Consider the following 21,330-nt stretch of genomic DNA (forward strand, 5'->3'; position numbering starts at 1 on the left):
TTATTTTTCGAGACAGGGTTTCTCCGTAGCTTTTTGGTTCCTGTCCTGGAACTAGCTCTTGTAAACCAGGCTGGCCTCGAACTCACAGAGATCCACCTGCCTCTGCCTCCCGAGTGCTGAGATTAAAGGCATGCGCCACCACCGCCTGGCTAAGCCACCAGTTCTTAATAGCTCCTCTGGAAGGGTGCGGCCTCATTGTCTGCAGGTCTGTGAGCTCAACAGCTTTATCGTGTGCAGAGGACAGCATTCACAGCATCCCTTCCCCCCTCCAATGCATGTATTCTTCCTGTCCTTTGTGGTATTCTCCACACCTTGGATGGGTAACAGACATCACTTACTCTCAGCACTTGGACCACTTACCAGCGTCTGAATTAAGTATCACCCGCTGCAAACAGACTCTTCCCTGGCCAGCACTGATCTTCTGAGAGCAACACTCATTTATGAGCACAAACACAGATATTTGTAAGACAGCCTGACATTATGTCCATGTAGCAAAACAACAGAACAGTTCTCGCCTGGGCCTATGCCCTCCCCACTGATGGGCTTTTGAGTAAGTTTACACCATTATCCATTGAGTCCCTTCCTGGAAAGAGAGCTTAAATGCAATCAGAAGTTTGTTGCAACCATAGCTCCCATTCCACTATCATACCAATGGGTTTGTCATGACTCGCAGGTCGATACTGATGTTACAGGGTTCATAACTGGCTAGGAGGCTTGAGAACTCTTTCAGCTGCAAGGTGCTGGCTTGATTTTCCTGGTGTTTTGCAAATGGTGGTGTGCTGTCAGCATTAGAGTCCTCCCGTTTAGTTCTAATGGTCAACCAGAAGCAGGCCTCGAGCCAGCTAGAAACCTAGGAAGCAGAAGTAAGATGTGCCCAAGGTTGGGGGAGCTGTCAGTTCAGAGGCGGAAGTTCTTTACCCGCCATCTTTCTTCCTGGCGCGGCCATCCTAGTGTCAGCGGAGGAAGTCTTGGGGGCTCAGCCTCGGTAGCTGGGACAGCTCCGGCCCCAGGAGCGGAGGTGAGGCCGCAGGCAGCCGCAGGCGGAAACATGGTGAGCACGGGGCTGGGGTGTGCGGTGTGCGGTTCTCCTCGGATTAAGTCCACGGTCCACGGGGGTGCACCTTGGGGCTCGCAGGAGCGCTCAGCCCCTCTGCTCCATGGCGGCGGGAATCCACCGTTTTACCAAAACCTGGCTTCTTGTCTGCAGCTCTGCCCACGCTAGACCAGACCCCCTCCCGTGTGGTGACAGCCAGAGGGTCCTGGGGAGAGCTTTCGCTTCTACGTGGGGCCGTGAGCGGGAGCTGCTGCGGGGCTGGGTGCCTGGCTCTGCTGCAGCGGTAGTTTTCCGGGAAGTCTTTCCAGTGCTCTCCCGAGAAGCACAGATCTTAACTCTGTGACCTTCAGATCTCCCCATGTCCAGGCGTCCCCTCACACTGCCCAGCTCAGTAGTAAGAATCCTAAGTAACTGCGCTGTTGGAGGAAGAGACTTGCGCTCCTCTCTGACGTCATTGTTATTGTCCTTTGACCGTTAGCTCGTGACAGTGGTTTTAAGTTTGCACGCTAATTGGAAGACTTGGCTGTGAAAAGTATCGCAATAGCGATAAGCCAGTAAATAAGCAGAAATGGGCGTAATGTTTATGTTTCCAAGTACACTGGGGTAGAAAGGAGGTGTAAAGGAAGGGATGACGGTTTTCCCCACGGGTCATCCTGTTCTTTGGGTGAGCATCATGGAAAGGTTGTGTGCATTATAAGGAATATATTCACAACAACACTGCTCTTGCAGAAGACCCATTTGATTCCCATATCCATGTTAGATAGTACAAAACAGCCTGAAACCTCAGTTCCAGCTGGGCCCTAGCTCTCTGGCCTCCGTAAGCACCTGCACTCAGAGGCATGCACCACATGCACACACGCAGACACATGCAAAATTTAAAATAAAGGGTTTTTTTTTTTTGAAGTAGAAAGGACAGAGGAAATTACAGGTTTTTTGTTGTTTTGTTTTTAATGACCTTAAGCTGAAGCTGAAATAGGAAATACTTGTCTCTAGATTTTCAAAAATTAGAATACTCCAGCCTTGGGAGTATTGTATATTTTCTATCTGGGTATTTGATTGCATACTGAGTTTGTAGAATATCAGAGCTTTTCTACTGACCAAATCTTGGCAAAATGTAGACTGCATTGGATACATGTGTGTTTGCTCTGGAGGTTTTTTTTGTTTTGTTTTGTTTTGTTTTGTTTTTTCCTTTTGACTCTTATCATGAAATGATGGGAAAAATTCAAGCCTCACTGAGTTGCTGGAACACTAAGCTGACTCTAAGTTTCAGGTTTATTAATACTGATCATCCAAGGGATACATCCTTCTTTTGTTGTCTGTGTCTGTGCATGACCTTGCTCTCCAGAGAGGAGGTTCCCCTAATACAGTGGCTTGAGTCTCAACCTTTTTAAGGCTGCCGCTCTTTAATACAGCCTCATGTTGTGGTGTCCTCCAACCATAAAATCATTTTGTTGCTACTTTCTACTGTTGTGACTCATAATTCCAATGTGATATGCAGGATATCTGATATGGGTCCCATGGGTTGAGAGCCACCGCAATGAGGGTCCTGGGAGCATTCCCTGGACTTAAGGGGCCCCAGCCCCATCTTATTCTGGCAAGCCCTATTGATTGACAGTGCAGGGATTGCTTAGATCCCAGCATGCCCTCCCTGCACCACACCAGACTGTCACCAGATAGGGTTCTCAGTCCCTTTTGCCTCACCTTACCTGGATCCTTCACTAGGTTGGGTAAGTAGGGCAGATATTGGTGCCACCCACCTTGTCCTCACCTGGGACCTACCTACAGTGACAGATGGGAGTTACCACCTATCTCCAGGGTGAGGTAGCTGTCTCTGGCTTCCAGCCGTGGCAGATGGGGCGCTAACTCACCACTTCTGTTTCTACTTTATGCTATTCCCCTTCCTCCAGTGGGGCATTAAAGAACTAACCTTACCCCTCTTCTTTTGCTCCTCCCTGCCCCCCATCCTGGTACCATCTTTCCCTCTGTTCACAAGCTACCTCTGGACATCTGTATTGGTTTTTGTTCTGTGCTCATTCTTAGACACGCACCATTGCTGCTGCTACCAGCAACAAACCTTCATCTTCTTGTTCTGGCTGTATTCTCCTCTCCAAGATACTCAGGGAAGAGGGGATGGGGCCAGCAGGCTGTTTATTAACCCAGCCCAGAGAAGATGGGGCTCTGCCATTTGAGTACTGCTGTAAAGTAATGAGAGGGGCCGTGTTGATGGGGAAGGGTATGGGGACCACCTTCTCTTGTTCTGCAGGGGAGGGGTGGCTGCTCTTTGTCTCACCTAGGGCTCTCCCTCCGGTCTCCTATTTGCGGTTACTTGAAGAAAAAAATGACCTTTTCTTTTTGGGGGGAGTAGGGGGCTTCAAGACAGGGTTTCCCTGTAGCTTTGGAGCCTGTCCTGAAACTATGCTGGGATTAAAAGTATACACCACCACTGCCCGGCAAAAGTAACCTTTTCAAATGGGGCTGGTGGCATCTTGAATTCATTTGAGTTCCATTTAAAATTTGTGGCACGATTCCTATTACTTCATATTGTTTTGGCATTTTCTATTTTTCTTAAGTAATATTTGTTATTACCTTAGTAAATTCCTCTCCAGAATTCCCATGGTTATTTTGTAAGAAACCAGGTGTAACCTCCCTGAAGTTTTCTAATAGTACAGGCCCAATACATATATTAAACTCCATAAATAACAAGTTATGAAAAAAGTGATAAATATTATCACACCAACTCAATAAAGATTCATCTTTCAGATGGCACTTTGCGGGAGAATCAAGTGGTCTCCCTCTGGTGGTAATATTGGAAGTTTTCAAACATTTAGAGGGAACTTAAGGAAATAATATGTTGTGTACAGAAACTATATGGATACATTTTAATTCCGACCCCTGCTGAGATCTGCCCAACGGGCAAGATCTAGACACCAGCAAAAATACTCGGGTTTTGGTCATTTCTAAGGAGATGTAGACTCATAGCTAGTGTTAGCTGTGTGTGCACTGAGTGGCAGGACTGTAGGGAGAGAGTCTATGTGTACCAAAGTTTGGATCCAGCAGCATATTTGGTGTTCCTGTTCCTATGCTGTTGGCTCTTGAACAAAGAGTTCCCGTCCAATACAAGAAATGCTGGGTAAAGGAGGAGAGTTGTTGGTGAATAGAGTACCATGACCTTTGAAGGGCACAGAACCCTGTGACTTCCTACAGAGTACATCTACATTACAGTGCTGTGAATCTTACTCTTCCTCCTGCTGTGGGCTGTTTTAGGACTGTCTGACTTTTGAGGACGTGGCCGTGAGCTTCACCTTGGAGGAGTGGGATTTGTTGGATCCTTCCCAGAAGCAACTCTACACAGATGTGATGCAGGAAACCTTCAAAAACCTTGTTGCTATAGGTAAGGATGAGGTTACTTCCTCAGTTAATGATAGAGAACAGATCTGCCTCACTCTCCAGTGCCGTTCAGTGCTTTAGGATGTGAAAGATAATGTGGTGAATACGCCAGACATGGGTATGTCCTATCATGAACTTACAGAATATTATAAGGAGACGTCATAATGACTTTTCCTGCCTCTGTGTTTTAGGACAAACTGAGGAAGGCCAGAGGATTGAAGATGATGAACATTATAGGAGAACCCTAAGGTAATCTGTCCCCTCTACATGAGAAGAATGCTGTTTGAGAGTGTGGGAATCAAAGGTAAAGATGGCTCAGTAGTTAATAGCACTGGTTGTTCTTTTAAAGGACCAGGATTAGATTGGCAGCATGCCCACATGGGACCTAACCGGCTGTAACGCCAGTCCCAGGAGATTGGACGCCCTCTTCTGGCCTCCTCAGGCACTGCATGTAGGTGTTACACAGACATACATGTAAAACACCTATACACATACAGCAAGATAAAGGGAAAATGTTTTTGAGAATCTAGCCTAGACTAGAAATTTTAAAAATAAGCCAAGCAAATAAATATGCCCAACTTTAAAATAACTAAATCTCAAATAATTTTATAAAAATTCATAGAGGATTGGTGACATGATATACCAACAACAGGATATGGTTGACTTTCTGATAATCCAGTATACATAAAATTTGTTTCATAGACAAAATTAGTTTAAAATGATGTGGTCTGGACAGACAGACGGATCAGGTGGTAAGAATATTTGCTGTGTGAGCATTAATACCTGAGTTCAATGATCCCCAGCACCCACATTTAAAAACAAAAGTGGAGCCTGGACTGTCTTTAGGGTTTGCTGGCTCTCAGCCTAGGTGGGGTGGAGGGGGGGTAAGACAGGTGGCATGAGTTCCATAGTCAATACGAGGTCCCCATCTCAGGGGTAAGATTGAAAGTGGTAGGAGAGGGGCCTGACCTTCTCACCTGACCTTCTAATGACATACTGCATGTACATAACATTAACCACATAACACACAGTAGGGACTGATGAAATGACTCGGTAGGTAAAGTGCTTGCCACCAACCTAATGCCTGAGTTCCATCCCCTGGACACATGTGGTGAACCAAGAGAACCAACTCTTGCAGGTTTTCCTCCAATATCTACATTGAGGTAGTGGTGCATGCGTTTTTACTCACTTGCCCATGACCATACTCTCTCTCTCTCTCTCTCTCTCTCTCTCTCTCTCTCTCTCTCTCTCTCTCTCACACACACACACACACACACACACACACACACACACACAACGATGCATACATACATACATACATATATACATACATACATACATACATACATACATTCATACATACATATATACCAGTGCTGTTTTTGATTAGAGCCTGAGTTTGGTTCCCAGCATCCATGTTGGGCAACTCACAAGCACCTGTACTCCATCCAATTCCAGGAGGTCTGAGCTCTTGCCTCTACAGATACCTCACTTATGTGCACGTACCTACACAGACACACACAATTAAAATCCTGAGTGCTGCGATTAAAGGTGTGCGCCACCACCGCCGGGCCCATGTTCAAGAATTCTGATGGTGCAATATGAACAAGTCTCCTCACAGGTAACTTGTAAACAAAGTTTGAGTAATGTGCCTTCTACTTTTCACAGAAATGAAGTGGTAGAATTGCTGTATGGACCCAGTGAAGGTAGACAATGTGAGAAAATCTTCAGCCAGTTTCCAGGTACTGTTGTGAACAAGAAAACCCCTCATGGAATAAAGCTGTGTGAAAGGAATTTAAGTGAAGACGTACTTATTGGTCTTCCACCCCTACGTATGCAGAACCCTGGTCAAACAGGACATAGACCATACGGATATGAGATGTACGAAGACAGTCTCTATAAATTTAGGGAATGTAGGAAAGCCTTGATGTATCCTGAATACCTTCTGAAGCATGACAATAATCACACCATAGAGAAACCATATAAATGTCAGCAATGTGGAAAAGCCTTTTCTTCTTCAAGTAAGGTTCGAAGACATGAAAGAACTCATACTGGTGAGAAACCCTACATATGTAACCACTGTGGGAAAGCCTTCCCTAGCCGTGGTTCCCTTCGACGCCATGACAGGATTCACAGTGGAGAGAAACCGTTTATTTGTAAGTATTGTGGGAAAGCTTTCACTGGTCAAAGTTCGCTTCCTCGACATGAAAGAATTCACAGTGGAGAGAAACCCTATGTATGCAAGTACTGTGGGAAATGCTTCATTTCTTCAAGTACCTGTCGAGTGCACGAGCGGACTCACACGGGAGAGAAGCTCTATGTCTGTAACTTGTGTAATAAAGCCGTCACCACTCGCACCTCCCTTCGAAATCATGAAAGAATTCACAGCGGTGAGAAGCCCTATGTCTGTGAACAGTGTGGGAAAGGTTTCATCTCTTCTGGTACCTTTCGAATCCACGAGCGAATTCACACTGGAGAGAAGCCCTATAAATGTAAGGAGTGTGGGAAAGCCTTCACTATACAGAGTTCTCTTCAGCGCCATGAAAGGATTCACACTAGGGAAAAGCCCTATGACTGTAAGGAATGTGGGAAAGCCTTCAGTGGTTACAGTTCTCTTAGACGCCATGAACGGATTCACAGCGGAGAAAGACCCTATGCATGCAAGCAGTGTGGGAAAGCCTTTCCTGCTTTGGGTGATTGTCAAAGACACGAACAAATTCACACGGGTGAGAAACCCTACATATGTAAGCAGTGCGGGAAAGCCTTCACTCGGTGTGGTTCCCTTAGAATACATGAAAAGACCCATACTAGAGAGAATTCTTAAGCGTAGAAAGCAGAACTGCCTTCTTATTGCATGCCCCTTCTATAAATAGAACTTGACAATGTTTAGGGAAGAAAACAAGTCTCAATATGAAGTTGTGAGGATTGCCACTAATCATATTGTTAAATTAACAAACTAAGAATAGAATACACCCAATATCAAAACGTGTACAGAAACATCAGAAAGTTGAAAGTTGTAAGAAATAGTTTTCAAATTCTTAAAATTCTTCAGGTAGTGGAGTACTACACATGTGCGTTATGAAAGGTCAATGTGAAGTGATTTATTCAGAATGCTCCAAACGTTATATAACCTGGAAGAAATGTCCAAAAACTATGTTATATTGTTATTTGAAATAGCTATATGAACTATTTATTTCTAAGTTTAACTCTTGTATGTAAATGGTGGCATGACATAATTCTCTGAAGTTTGCTTAAACAGTGTGGCAAGGGTTAATAGGTAGTATCTTTTTTTTTTTAACCATGTTCCCTACTATTGTGAAGAATTTTGTTTGATTGAATGGTGGAATGTCCTTCCGAAATGTAGTTATAGCGGTAGTTCATAGTCCTAGTGCAGGATTCTCCAGAAGGATGGGTTTGCTCTAAATTTGACATCTAATATGGTACCATTTCTCTTGTGGGTCTAGGAGTCAGGGCAGGGGAATCATCCCTGGAACTCACAAACTTTTGCTTCCTGTTCTACTGATCTCAACGCAGGGATGTCTTACTACCAGGAGGAGAAGCCATTCCTTTGAACTGCAGGCAAAGGCACCCTTGCATACCCACCGTGACCCATCCCCATTTACTCTAGGTTCCTTGTGCCCTTGAGTTTACTAAAATCAGTTACTGTTACCAGGAGTGGGGCTCAACACTACCAGAGAGGAATGAAACTGCATTGCAGCAAAGGAGATGCGCCAGTTATTTTTTTGTCTACTTGACACCATGAGAGTTATCTGGAAAGAGAATCAGTTGAGGAATTGCCTCCATTAGATTGGCCTGCAGGCAAGTGTATGGAGATTTTCTTGACTAATGATGAGTGTGACGGGGCCACTGTGGGTGGCGCCACTCCTAGGTAGTGGTCCTGTGTTGTCTAAGAAAGCAGGCTGCGCAAGCCAGAAGGAGCCAGCTAATAATCACTTTTCCTTCATCGTCTCTGCTTAGATCCTACTTCCAAGTTCTTGTCTTGAGATTCTACCCCGGCTTTCTTAGTGCTGAAGTATAAAGTGTAATCCAAAACAAACCCTTTCCTCCTCAAGTTGACTTTGGTCAGTGTTTTAACAACAGCAGCAACAAACTGCACTAGGACAAGGGGAACAGGAGACTATTCCTGGATTCCCTTTGTATTACCATGTCTGGTGATCAAAACCTGTGTGCAAGCTACAATTCAGTAGTCCAAACAGGGTAATAAATAGCTCAGCTACTTCAAGAGTAGAATTTCAGGTCACTTTTCAAGGTAAAGAGCTAGCTAATTTGGGGCATGATGCTTTTATTTATTTACAAACTTTTTGTGCTATAGTTTATTTTAAATTAAAATTTTAAAAACCAAGATTCTTAGTGCTTTCTGAAGATGAAGACATACAAAATGCCACCAGAAAAAGATACTTACAAATATAGTATACCTGTGGGACCTCACAATATTCTAATTGTTTTCTGTCTTATTTTGTTAAGAATATATGCTGGGGTAGGTGTGGTGGCATATGCCTTTAATCTCAGCACCAGGAAGCAAAGGCAAATGAGTTTCGATGAGTTCAAGACCAATTTGGTCTCTATAGTTAGCTCCAGAAAAGCTAGGGATGCATAGTGAGACCTGACTCAAAAACAAAAAGAATCTATGTGCTTATTTTTATAGTGTGATGGTTACTGTCGATAACCAGCTTAAAAAAAAATCCAGAACCACATGTAGGACGGGCCCCTGAGCACGCCAGTGTGTAGTTATTTTGTCTGAATAGTGAGGTGAAAGGGCTCACCCACTTTTGGAAATGCCATTCCCTGACTGGGACCCAGGAGTGGATAAACGTGGAGAAAGTGAGCACAAGCATACGTGCATTAACTCATTGCTCTCAGCCTTTTTCCCCCCCTGTGGATGTAATGTGATTAGCTGCTCCAAGTTTCTGCCATGTTGGCTTCCTCACAGTGATGGAATTATGAGCCAAGAAACCCCCTTTCCTTCATATTGCTTTTACCTGCATATTTTGTCACTACAACAGAAAATGGAGCTGAAACATATGCACACATATATTAAGAAACTGGTCATGTTTTCTTTCATGGATGTTCCTTTACCATGGATGATATTTATTGAGTTAATGCCAGCATTGGTTTTGCTATGTATTGTCATATTTAATTATGGTATAATAAATTAATAAAGTTTCTTCAAGGGACTTTGACACCTATTCTAAGGAAACAATATGTTTTCTTTTGTACATGAAAATTATGTTAGGTGAAATACCTTATTGTCTTTCTTTAGAAATTATGTATAACATAGGATGTTGTTGGGTATTAAATTAATGAAGGATGGACTTGGAGTGGGTGGTCTCTGTTATCCACTTGGCTGGGGAAATTTCCACAGGGGTGACATGTGGGACAGTGACTGAAGGGGAAAACTCACACTTAATGTGGGCAACAGCTTCCAGCAGCATTTCAGAGGCGTCTCAGGAAAAGGCAGTGGGTACACACCTGCCTTCCCTTCCTGCTGAGCTCATCTGTCAGTACTGCTATGATCATCTGCTGATACCTGACTCCATTTTCTTCTTCCTCTCAACACGGCCTCAATTTGAGTGACTCTCCAGGAGTTTCCAAACTTTTAGCCTCAGATTGGGGCTCCTGAGGCATTTGGCTTCTTGGAGTGGGCATCTACCAAGTTTTCTTCTTCCCTGGTGTGCAGCCAGCCCTTTTTGGATCACCAGCCTCTATCATATACAACAATCTAGTAATGCCTTCTATAATAATTTCCTTTGTTCCATTCCTTTGGAAAACCCTGACTAACATGAGCTCATCGGTTCAAAGATGGGTTGTTCTCTTTTTCAGTTTGCAAAATGTATTCAATTAAAAAAAAAATGTGAAAGACATGTACAGAATCGGGTTTGTTTGTTTGTTTGGTCTTGGTCCCTGCTTTTAATTGAGTACTGTCTACTTTTTAAAGGCCTACGTGTGTGAACACGCATAGACTACAGAACAGTGTCTAGGTCCAAGGTCAGCTCTGGGTGTCAGTCTTTACCTTCCACCTTAAGGGAGGCAAGAACTCTCGTATCTGCTGCATATGATAGCTATCCCCTGAACTTCTAGGATTCTCCTGTTTGGTCATAGGAATGCTGGGATTACAGTTGTGCGATGAAGGCGAAGGCGTAAGTCGAAAACAATCCCACACCAGTTTAGAATTATGATTAATAGAATAGTTATTTATTCAAACGGGAAAAAAACTTACAGATCACCCTCTGCGCAACCAGAAAGGGAGTCTAGTCACCGGAAGCGGAGCAGAAAGTAAGAGAGAGTGAGAAGGGAAGTGGCCGCTTTTTTAAAGGGAGAGAGACCACGCCCCAATGGGCTGGTATCTCAGAGGCTATTGGCTGGAGGAGCGGAAGGACCGCCCGCAACAGTGCATTGCTGCATCTCATGTTTACTTTGACTTCAGGGGATTTTAACAGAAGTCCTCTCACTTGCGTGGTAAGTGCTTTATCCAAAGCCACATTGCTAGACCGGAATTGTTTTTCAGGTATGTCATGTGTCTCATCATAGAGCAGGACTTCCCTGTGAGTGTTAATTCCACTCATCTGGATGAATTTTAGTTTTTATAACTTCCTCAAGTATTTCCAACAATGCCCTGGACACTGCCTTCCAGTAAATACAGATGCTCTTCACATTTGGTAATATTTACTTCCATAAACTCAAGCTGAAGTGAGTTCATAAATTGAAAGTGAGTACTACACCTAGGTTACCAGGCTTCAAAGCTGAGTTGAGGCTAAGTTGAATATGTTCAAATTGAAGCAGACTAGAAAGAATTAAGGAAAACAAGCCACCCCCACCCCATGGTCTCATTGGTCTTTTTTGCTAATAAAAACAGGAAACTTGAGATATCACTGATAAAACCCAAATTGAAAAGACTGGCATGGTAGTGCACACCTTCAACCCCAGCATTTGGGAGGCAGAGGCAGGTGTATCTCTGAGTTTGAGCACTGCAGTCAGTTCCAGGCCGGGTAAGTCTAAAGCTACAGAGTGAGGCCCTGTGTCAACAAAGAAGGGAAAAAGGGGGGGGGGGGTAGAAAGAGCCAATTTGCCCGTGCGGAAACTTATATTCTATGGCATTCTTGTCAAAGACAAATTTTTCTGTGAAGGCCAAAATGATATATAACCTTGAGTTTCAAGCACTTGCCTCTCAGTGCCAAATCTGGAAAATTACCCACATAAAACTGCCTTACAACTTGGTTTATAAAACATTCTTCTTTGGTTTTTGCTTTTTTGTTGTTGTTGTTTTTAACAGGAGTCTTTGGGTAGGGAAAGGGGATTGCTCACAGCAATCTTTAAAAGTATTTGAGAACCACCAAAATATATTTTTTAAATTTTTTATTTATTTATTTTTTCATTTTACATACCAGCCACAGTTCTCTTTCCTGCCCCTCCTCCCAGTCCTGCACCTTTCTCCAACCCAATCCCCCATCTACTCAGACAGGGTAAGGCCTCCCATGGAGAGTCAACAAAGCCTAGCACAGCAAGCTGAGGCAGGACCACGCCCCTCCCCCCTGTATCTTGGCTCAGCAATGTATCCCTCCATAGGGAATGAGCTCCAAAAAGCCAGTTAAGCACTAGGGATAAACCCTGGTCTCATTGCCAGTGGCCCCACAGACTGCACAAGCCACAGAACCATCACCCACATTCAGAGGGCCTAGTTTGGTCCTATGCAGGTTCTCTAGTCCATAGTCAGTGAGCTCTGGTCAGCTGTCTCTGTGGGTTTTCTTATCATGATTTTGGCCCCTTTGCTCATATAATCCCTTCTCCCTCTCTGAATGGACTCCAGGAACTCGGCCCAGTGCTTAGCTGTAGATCTCTGCATCTGCTTCCATTAGTTACTTAATGTAACCCCTCTCAAAAATTTCACTACAAGAAAACTTTTATAGATAAAACTTGGAAAAAGAATCTGCATAGTCTTTATAAGCCAATTACAAAAGTTAAGTCCTCCATCCCATTTCAGGGGGTCAGACTTTTCCTGAAACCCTCTTCTTGGATTAGGGTTTGCCTCCCTGAGATACTGAGCACTCTGTGATCCCCACTTTCAGTAACAGGAAAGGCTTCTTGAAGAAAAGGATGCCAGGAAGGCAAAGAGAAAATTCTGTTCAAAAAGACATTTCCTCAGGCTATGAATGGAAGTAGTTTAGTTGATTAAGTACTTACCAAACACACAGAAGGTTCTGGGTTCATCCCCAGCATTGCATAGAGTATAGTGACTCACCCCAGAAGTTGATAGAGGAAGAGCAGAAGTCTGACTGTAAAAGGAGACTATGCTTTTGTTTCCCAGTCACCCAGACCCAAATAATCATACAGAAACTATATTAATTACAACACTGTTTGGCCAACAGCTCAGGCATATTTCTAGCTAGCTCTTACATCTTAAATTAGCCTATTTCTATTATTTTATATTTTACTACGAGTCTCATGGTTTGTTACTTCACATTTCGTTTCTTGGGTGGCTACATAGTGTCTGCCTGTCTTTACTTTCTTTCTCCCTGCATTCAGTTTAGTTTTCCTGCATAGCTATATTCTACCCTGCAATAGGCCAAAGCAGCTTCTTTATTAACCAATGGTAAGAAAATATATTCATAGCATACAGGGGGAACTCCCATATTATTTCCCCTTCCTGTGTAAATAAAAAGGAAGGTTTTAACTTTAACATAGTAGAATTATATATGAATAAACAGTTATCAAAAAAGAATTATAGTTACAATATTTAGTCTATATTTGTATCTGACAAAATTGAAGAAAATATTCTATCTATTTTATATTTGTGAGTCTAAAGTTTCATATCTTAGTTATCTTTTATTATAACTAAGGAAAACTATAATTTTAACTGTCTTCAACTCCATCGTGGACCCAAGAAGGATATAATATTACCTAAGTAAATAAGAAGTGCATTGTAAGCAATTTCCAAAACACTAGAATAGACAGAGAGAGACATCATGCTGCCTAGACAGTCACCCAAAGTTCTTCTGTAACATTGGGGCATCCATCATTATCCTATAGTCCATAATATCTGGCATTTCAGTGAAACAAGAATTTGAAAGACTGCTTTGCCTGTATTGGCAGTTTTTCAGTCACTTTCTCCTGAGTACTTCAGAATGTCTGATGGCTTCTTTGTTGAAGTAGAAACCCTGAAGTACTGTCTCACCTTCTTTTGGCAAGTTCAGCTGTCGTGTGTGTGTGTGTGTGTGTGTGTGTGTGTGTGTGTGTGTGTGTATGTGTGTGTCCTGCATGTTCAGGTCATACAGTATACCATCAAACAATCCAGGTAAGAGCAGTTCCTTGCCCAAATGGCTAGCCTTGACATTGAAGGCAAATTACATAACAAGTTTCTTCAATGCCTATCAACCTCTTGAAGGTTGGTGCTGCCTGAAGCAGACATGTCTCACTGTCAAGAAAAGTCTAAGTTCTTAACACATTTTAAATACCATATACTGTAGGTCTTTTAAGTCTTTGAAGGTTATCTATCTAACTGAAATATATCTCTGTATATCTAGAAAGCCTAACTAACATGACTACAAGTTTGACTACTAAAAATGACTATTAATCTGTAATTTTTAATCATATATTATATTTTAAATGAGCTATATAAAATAATACTTTAAATAAGAGTAGAAATAGATAACAAAATTTACCTTAAATTTGTTTCAATAAACCAATGTCTTATTAATGTATTCATTTTTATATCATACCCCCTTTTTTTCTTTAGAAAGACCTTGATTATAACCATTAACTATTTATAATCCACCCCTTCAAATGAAAACAAACGTTTATAAACAATCATTTTGGGAATTTGGACATTATTTTCTCCAAACTGCTTCCTGATGATTGTTGGGTGAAGTATTTTTAGGGTTCATGAAGTCCTTTCAGGGGTTTTATTCCATCAAACCACATTAGCTTGGAAGGAATCCACAGGTTCTCAACTTCTGTAGAAACAAAAGAACCTTTTTTTCAAAGTAACATATCCTTAGAATCATTTTGAAGTCAACATACCTTTAAGATATATATGTTGGTTTAGCTTAGCAGGCCCCAGAATCAAATGTTTTTCAGCTGTTAGCTCATTAACAGTCAAAAAATCCAAAGAAAACACAATAATAACATAGTTTAGAATCTCTGTGTATATTCCATCTTTATGTGGCTTATTTTTTTACTCTATTCAAGTTTAATATTTATTATCTTTACTTCTTTTATCTATGATTGTCTATACTCTTCTCTTTCCTCAGCCCATGTGCATTTACCCAACACTATGGCCCTTTCAGAGGTCTTTTTCATTTGAATCTGTCTTACAGTGTATCTGTAGTCATTTTCTGACAAGGATGGGTTTTTATTTTTTTTAAAATGATAAGTAGGCATTGCTAGGACTAACACTGTAGCTTTGCCTATTGTCACTGCCCCATTCAACATGGAGGAGGTATGTTCACTTCCCCTGTGAGCCATCCTTAATGCCCCAGCTCCAGGGATGCAATTGATCTATGTCACCATTAAGCAAGTTGTAGCATTCTGCTCACAAACCCCATTTAAGTGCTGTGTACCCAAAGTAGGCTGAACAGCCTATAGTCAGTAACCCAGCAAGTCGCACCCCTCCACAAGTCTCTGCCTCTAGGTTCCTACCCTATTTAACTACTGTCAAGATTACCTTTAATTATGAACAATGATGTGGAAACATAAACAAAATAAACCATTTTCCCTATAAGTTGCTTTTTGTCATGGTGTTTCATTACAGCAATAGTAACCTCAACTAAAATTGCTTATAAGTAATTGTGTGTGCATGTGCGGATGTATGGTATGGCCAAAGGTTACTATCTGGTGTCTTTTGCTCTTTATTTATTTAATGAGATAATATCTCTTGCTAAATCCAGAGTTAGCTAACTCTGCCAGTCTAGTTAGCTGGCTTGCCCTGAGTATCCCATCTCCACCTCTAAAACAATAAGATTATATAAGCAGGCCACAATGCCTGCTATGGTAGTTTGAATATAATTGGCTCCCATAATCTCATAGGGGTTGGCATTATTAGAAGATGTGGTTTTGCTGGAGTAAGTATGGTGTTATTGGAGGAAGAGTGTCATTGTGGTGAAAGACCCTCAGAGAGGACCTTCCCTCAGGAGGAGACCCCTAAACCCAACGGACAGTCCGAGACCACTGGCTGCAACGGCAAGAGTTTTTTTTTTATTGAGAAGTGCACAGGTACCTGCGGGCATCAGGGTCTATTTGGAAGACTTGCACGCCCTCAAGCTGGGCAGGGGGTCTTTTATATGGAAACGGGCGGCAGAAGCAGAAGCATGGTTACAGGAATCCCATTGGTCAGTTCGAATGAAGCGATGGGTTCACTTGGGGACAAGTTCCTCGGGGACATGAAGATCTGATAATAGTTGACTTGGCTCTATCTAGGGCACATGTAGTTTTTCCCAGAACTTTTCGTTCCCCTCCTAGGCCTGATATCTGACCACAGATATCCTGTTTGGCAGCCTAGGAGTACCGACTTTACCTTGAACTTATACTTGTTTGTGTGAAAGCCTTGCAAAATGGCGTTACAGCAGCTAAGCTGGAGTCTTTCAGTGGAGGCAGGCTTTGAGGTTTGTTTTCTAAGTTCAGGATACTGTGGAGTATGCCAGTCGACTTCCTATTGCTTGCAAGATGTAGGACTATCAGCTACCTCTTCAGTACTATGTAGGCTGGCAAGCTGTGAAGCTCCTCATCATGATGATAATGTCTGAAACTGTAAGCAAGCCACCCCAATTAAATGTTTTCTTTATAAGAGTTACCACAGTCACGGTGCCTCTTCATAGCAATAAAACCCTAACTAAGACACCTGCCCATCTGCTTGTAATTTCTTTTTTTCTTGCTGGTATTCCTCTTCTCCCTCTTATTCCTTCTGTTCTATCCCTGCCACTGCTACTGCTGGTCCCACAGAAATAGGCAAGATTAGTTGGATCCACAAGACAGCTGTTTCCAGTTTCAGTCCTTGCTCCCCACCATGGCTGGTGGTGCAGTGGCTCAGCCACAGGACAGCTCACAGTGCTAATTTTTCTGTCTACTTCATGTATGAAAAAATGTGTGAATTTTGTGGCTACACGGATGTAATTTTGTTTTAAATGTATATTCTATATGGCCTCTATGTCTTTCTTGTTATTTATATCTGTTTAAAATTCCCTCTGAGACTCTAAAAACATGGTTTCTCCATTCAACATATGGCTGCCACCATTTTGACTGAGGGTAGGTCAGATGACCTCACCACCGTTTTGACTAAGGGCAGGGCAGGTGACCTTACCACCATCTTGACTAAAGGAATGTGAGGTGACTTCATCACCATTTTAACTAAGGGCAGTTAGGTGACCAAGTCCTGCCATCTTTACTGAAGTATTCCTTGCCTTGTTTTGCAGTTTACTTATGTTTTTGTCTCTAAATTCCTCTTACTGACTATTATAGGTGTGTTTTGAGAGGGCATCCACTTTGCCCAACTCCTGTTTAATGTTTGAGTGTGCATGCATCTGACTTAACTATGTATAAACATAAGTTAGCTTTAACTCTGTGTGTATATGTGTATAGAACTTAAATTCAACTAGATATAAATGTTCATATATTTACTGTTATTTAAAGCTATAATTGTCTGTTTATTGTTAAATGTTATAATTTTCTGTTCATTGTGTCTCATTCCAGACTAAGAAAACAATAAGTCTCATGTTTTAAATTGGTATGTACTCTTAAATCTCTTACAAAACTACTGTATATTTAATCCAACCCTGCTTTAAAATATATTAAGCTGTTCTCCAGTATTGTCAATTCTACCATTAAGTTTCTATTGCAAGCAGTTTTTTATTTTTTGTCTTCCACAAGTATAAATCTTACCTATTAAAAACCAGCACACTCAAGCTTTTACCTAGCTCTTCAGGCAGATCCTATACTGTTGGTATAACTTTAAATATATACCCTATAAACAGCCCTCAACTGCTCAGAGATCTGGGGAATATGGCATTTAAATGTTTAATTATTAAAAGGTTTTTCATATCAGAGAGACAGGCAGACTTCTAGTAGCATCACCCCATTTCCTCCAAAGAAGACAGAAGACAGATGAGCATAGAACAACGTCCATCCACAATTCGCTTCATCAAGTGAAAGCACTAACCACTGACAAAGCTACCTTTCATCTAAACTGAAGATCTCCAGATGTGGACAGAACTGGAATCTACAGCCTAGCTGCCCAGATCAAGGTAGTCTTGTCTTCCTACAGATTTTCTAGTCCACAGGATCTTCTAAAACAGCAAAAGGCAAATACGACCCTCAACAACCATGGAGCACCCTGAGGAGAGGCTCTAGGTAGACAACCAAGTAAGTTATCTGTCATTTTTAAATTAATAATACAAGTAAACTTTTATCCTTCTCAAAGATTTCTGATGCAGTTTGACAGCTAAGAGGTTTTGTCAATTTAAAAGGACAAATGCACCAAACAAATTTCAGTATAACTTCTTAACATGTTCTAAATAAAAAGTGTTTTAAGATATACAAGTGCAAGTTATTAAGGTGTGTGCCTGCAAATTATAAAGGTCTGAGGACAAATGCAAGTTATCAAATGTTTCTCTTATGCTGCCTTTCATAGTCTTTCATTGTGCAAAAACATCTGTCACAGTCATTCTGACATAAATATGCTGCCTTTTAGACAATTCATATATCTAAAACTTAGGTTTTCACAAACCCAAAAAAATTCTCGTGAGTTCCAGCAAGCTGAATTGAAGGATTCACCTTAAACAGGTCAGATACACCCCTCTCAGTTCCCTGGTCTTGAAGCTGAATGGAAGGATTCACCTTAAACAGGTCAGATACACCCCTCTCAATTCCCTGGTCTTGAAGCTGAATTGAAGGATTCACCTTAAACAGGTCAGATACACCCCTCTCAGTTCCCTGGTCTTGACATTTTTTTCTTCCTCAACTTAGTTTTGTCCTCTGCTCTGCCAACACCATGCTGGGTCTAAGAGACACCAGATAGTTCCATGCCACAAACCCTGGACAGGAGTAAAGGGATCAGCTATGCCGCGCCAGCAGGGGCTGGAACCAAGAGTCTCGGCGAAGGGTGTCCAGGTTGAATCAATGCACAGAGCACGAGGTTGAGGTGAAACAGCTTCCTTTATTGTCCTGTTGGGGCTGCCTTTTATACCATGGCATCAAATGAGGAGGGGGCTGCGAAGGGACTGTAGCCTGACCCCGGCAGGGATCAAGGAATGGTTACCATGCACTCAAAATTCCTTCTTTCCCTCGCTCCAGGAGCAGAGGGAATTTATTATGTTTTCCTTGCAGATAAGCACCTTAAAATGGGGGCAGGGATATCAACTCGGGGCTGCAGTTCCCACACAGCTACCCCAGGATGTGACCAGCACCCAGCTTTCTCAAGCACCCCCAAGGCGACACCCACAGATAAGCAGGAAGCAGTCTTGAGAATCTGCCATCCCAATTCCCTCAGCCTGCTATGCCTAACTTCCTGCCTTTTTATTATAAGAAAAAGATGGGAATGTTATAATCTGCTGGTCTGGTCTGTCATCTGGGTATCCTGTCCCTTTAAGAGACAAGCTCCACCCACTCCCAACCTCCCCCACCCCCACTTCCCCCAAGTCTCCTCTCCAGCCTCTCTTTCTTTCAATCTCTCTTCTGAAGATGTAAATACTGCCTCTCCTCTCTCTCTCTCTCTCTCTCTCTCTCTCTCTCTCTCTCTCTCTCTCTTTCTCTCTCTCTCTTCTCCCCCTTCTTCCCTTCACCCTCCATAACCCACCAAATAAACTCTATACCCAAACTCTTCTCTCTATGGCCTGTCTGTCTCCCACCCACCAAGGGGACCCACCACAGCCCCTTGCGGCACCAGCCTCGGGCCCCCATGTCTTTATAACTGATAATGTTCCTCAGCCCACACCACCTCTGGAGCACAAAACCAACAGGCCAGACTGTGAAGTCTTCCCCAAATCTTTGTTGCCAAGGCCAAAGCCAGGGAGATCTCTGGGCGGAGCAAAGCTACCGGGCAAAGGCTCAGCTCACTTCCACAAGCACGCACACACAGGGACCTGGTAGGACACAGGGGCTCCACGGATTACCCAAGCAGCACCAAGCGGGCCAGAGAATGCCTGAGAAGCTAACTAAGGCGCACAGACTGCAGAGCTGAGGTGAGAAGCAGGGGAAGCCACAGCTGTCAGCAGTAGTCCTGTCTACTCCATCTCCCCGGGTCTGGGGACCTGAGGATTTGGGGATGAAGTGGGCCAGACAGTTTCTCCACACTCACCATTTTCTGGCATCCGTGAAATCCTTTTTTTCCCTGCCACAATAGCAGTATATTCAACGTCAACGCCCCTCTGTAAGCGAAGCACCTAACCGCCGCACCAGAAAAGAACACTGCGCGAATTAAGCCGGGTGCCTCCTCCTCCCATCAACCGGTGATGGACTGACCCCTTGGCAATTCTGTTTGACCTGTGATCCAAGTCCTCAACGTCCTGGGAGATCGGGCTGCCGAAAGCTAAATCAACAAGTGTCAACCACACAACCTCTTAGAAAGCATGGCTTCCTCCTGGGTGCAGATCCCGCCCACGGAAGAATTTTAGTTATATTTACACAGAACTTGATTTTTTTTTTCAAGAGTTTCCTCTGCTTGTTTCCCTCGAACTTCACCCAGGAAACTTCACATCTGGTGTTTCAGGGAGAAGACTTCTTGCTCTAAAAGGAGTGTTGCCAGGTCAGGTGAGGCTTTCCGGAATAGGCTGTCACACGCCGAGAACTTTGAGGAAGGTACTCGGCTTCGTGGAGAAGAATTTCTCTCTCACATCATGTCTCGCACTATTAGCACAGTTAATAAAAATACCGCCAGGACGACGTTAACATTATTAAATATCCAGAGAAACTGGAGATTTAGCACCACAGATGATTGAAAAGAGAACGGAGGTGGGGGTAGTGGTCAGTTTTGAATCAGCTTCGCCAGCAGCCTGTGTCACACCAAGGTCACAGGGAAAACCCGAGGCAGGCAGTCTGGGACTGTCCTCACACACATTCCTAGCCAAACAAAGCAATATTTAACCCCATCCTACTATTTCCTTTTATTGGTACTTCGAAGTTTGGTTTATGATCAAATACATTCTGGAATTAGAGGCGGTGTGCTGGCTCAGCTTAAACTGCTTTGAGGTGCATATACAGTAAGGTAAACCAGGTCTCCAGAATGAACAATTAAAGGGAGAAAGAAAAAATCCTATAATAACCATATTTGCCTATGATTGTGCATGCATATAATTAAAACCAAATTCTTTATGGGAAAGGACATGCTTACTAAACAGTCATTTACAAACTCAAACCTGTCAATCAGAACAAAACCCCACACATACCCTAGTGATATACACACACAGAAAGGCAAACTTACCGGGTTTGGCAGCATGCTAACTTATTCCCAGCTCTCAGGGGATGGAAGCAGGAGGATCAGAATTAAGTTCAAGGCCAGCCTTAGTGATACAGTAATTTGCAGGCCAGCCTAGGCTACCTGAATAAGACGGGACGCCCTACACACGAGAAGATAAAATGCACTCTCAAACTCTGGAGACAGACTGACAGCTGAAATGGAACTTCATAGACTGCCAATCTCTGATGCTGAGGCAGGAGAACCTAAGGAATTAACTGGGGGAGCTCACTGAGTTATTGATGGTCATTGTTGGAGTACAAGGTGACTTGTCATTCATCAGTTAATTAAAAGGAAGATGATTCAGTCTATAGGACTTCCTCTTAAACTCTGAGTATGGGGTTTGGACATGACGGGGTAACCATAGCCATGCCAGTAAGACCAAGATAAATTATATCTATCTCCTCCTCCTCCTCCTCCTCCTCCTCCTCCT

The 21,330-nt window shown here is 42.9% G+C and overlaps 1 protein-coding gene across 1 annotated transcript; it reads left to right on the forward strand.

Moving 5' to 3' along the window:
- The first annotated feature begins 402 nt into the window (after positions 1–402).
- Positions 403–10,314, forward strand: LOC113457609 (zinc finger protein OZF-like). The gene is made up of 4 exons (XM_026785904.1): positions 403–1,051; positions 4,319–4,445; positions 4,633–4,690; positions 6,110–10,314. Exons 1-4 carry the CDS (start codon positions 869–871, stop codon positions 7,263–7,265), a joined length of 1,524 nt encoding a protein of 507 aa, XP_026641705.1. The 5' UTR covers positions 403–868; the 3' UTR covers positions 7,266–10,314.
- Positions 10,315–21,330: the final 11,016 nt, after the last annotated feature.

This window comes from Microtus ochrogaster, linkage group LG3 (genome assembly GCF_000317375.1).
Source record: "Microtus ochrogaster isolate Prairie Vole_2 linkage group LG3, MicOch1.0, whole genome shotgun sequence".
NCBI lineage: Eukaryota > Metazoa > Chordata > Mammalia > Rodentia > Cricetidae > Microtus > Microtus ochrogaster.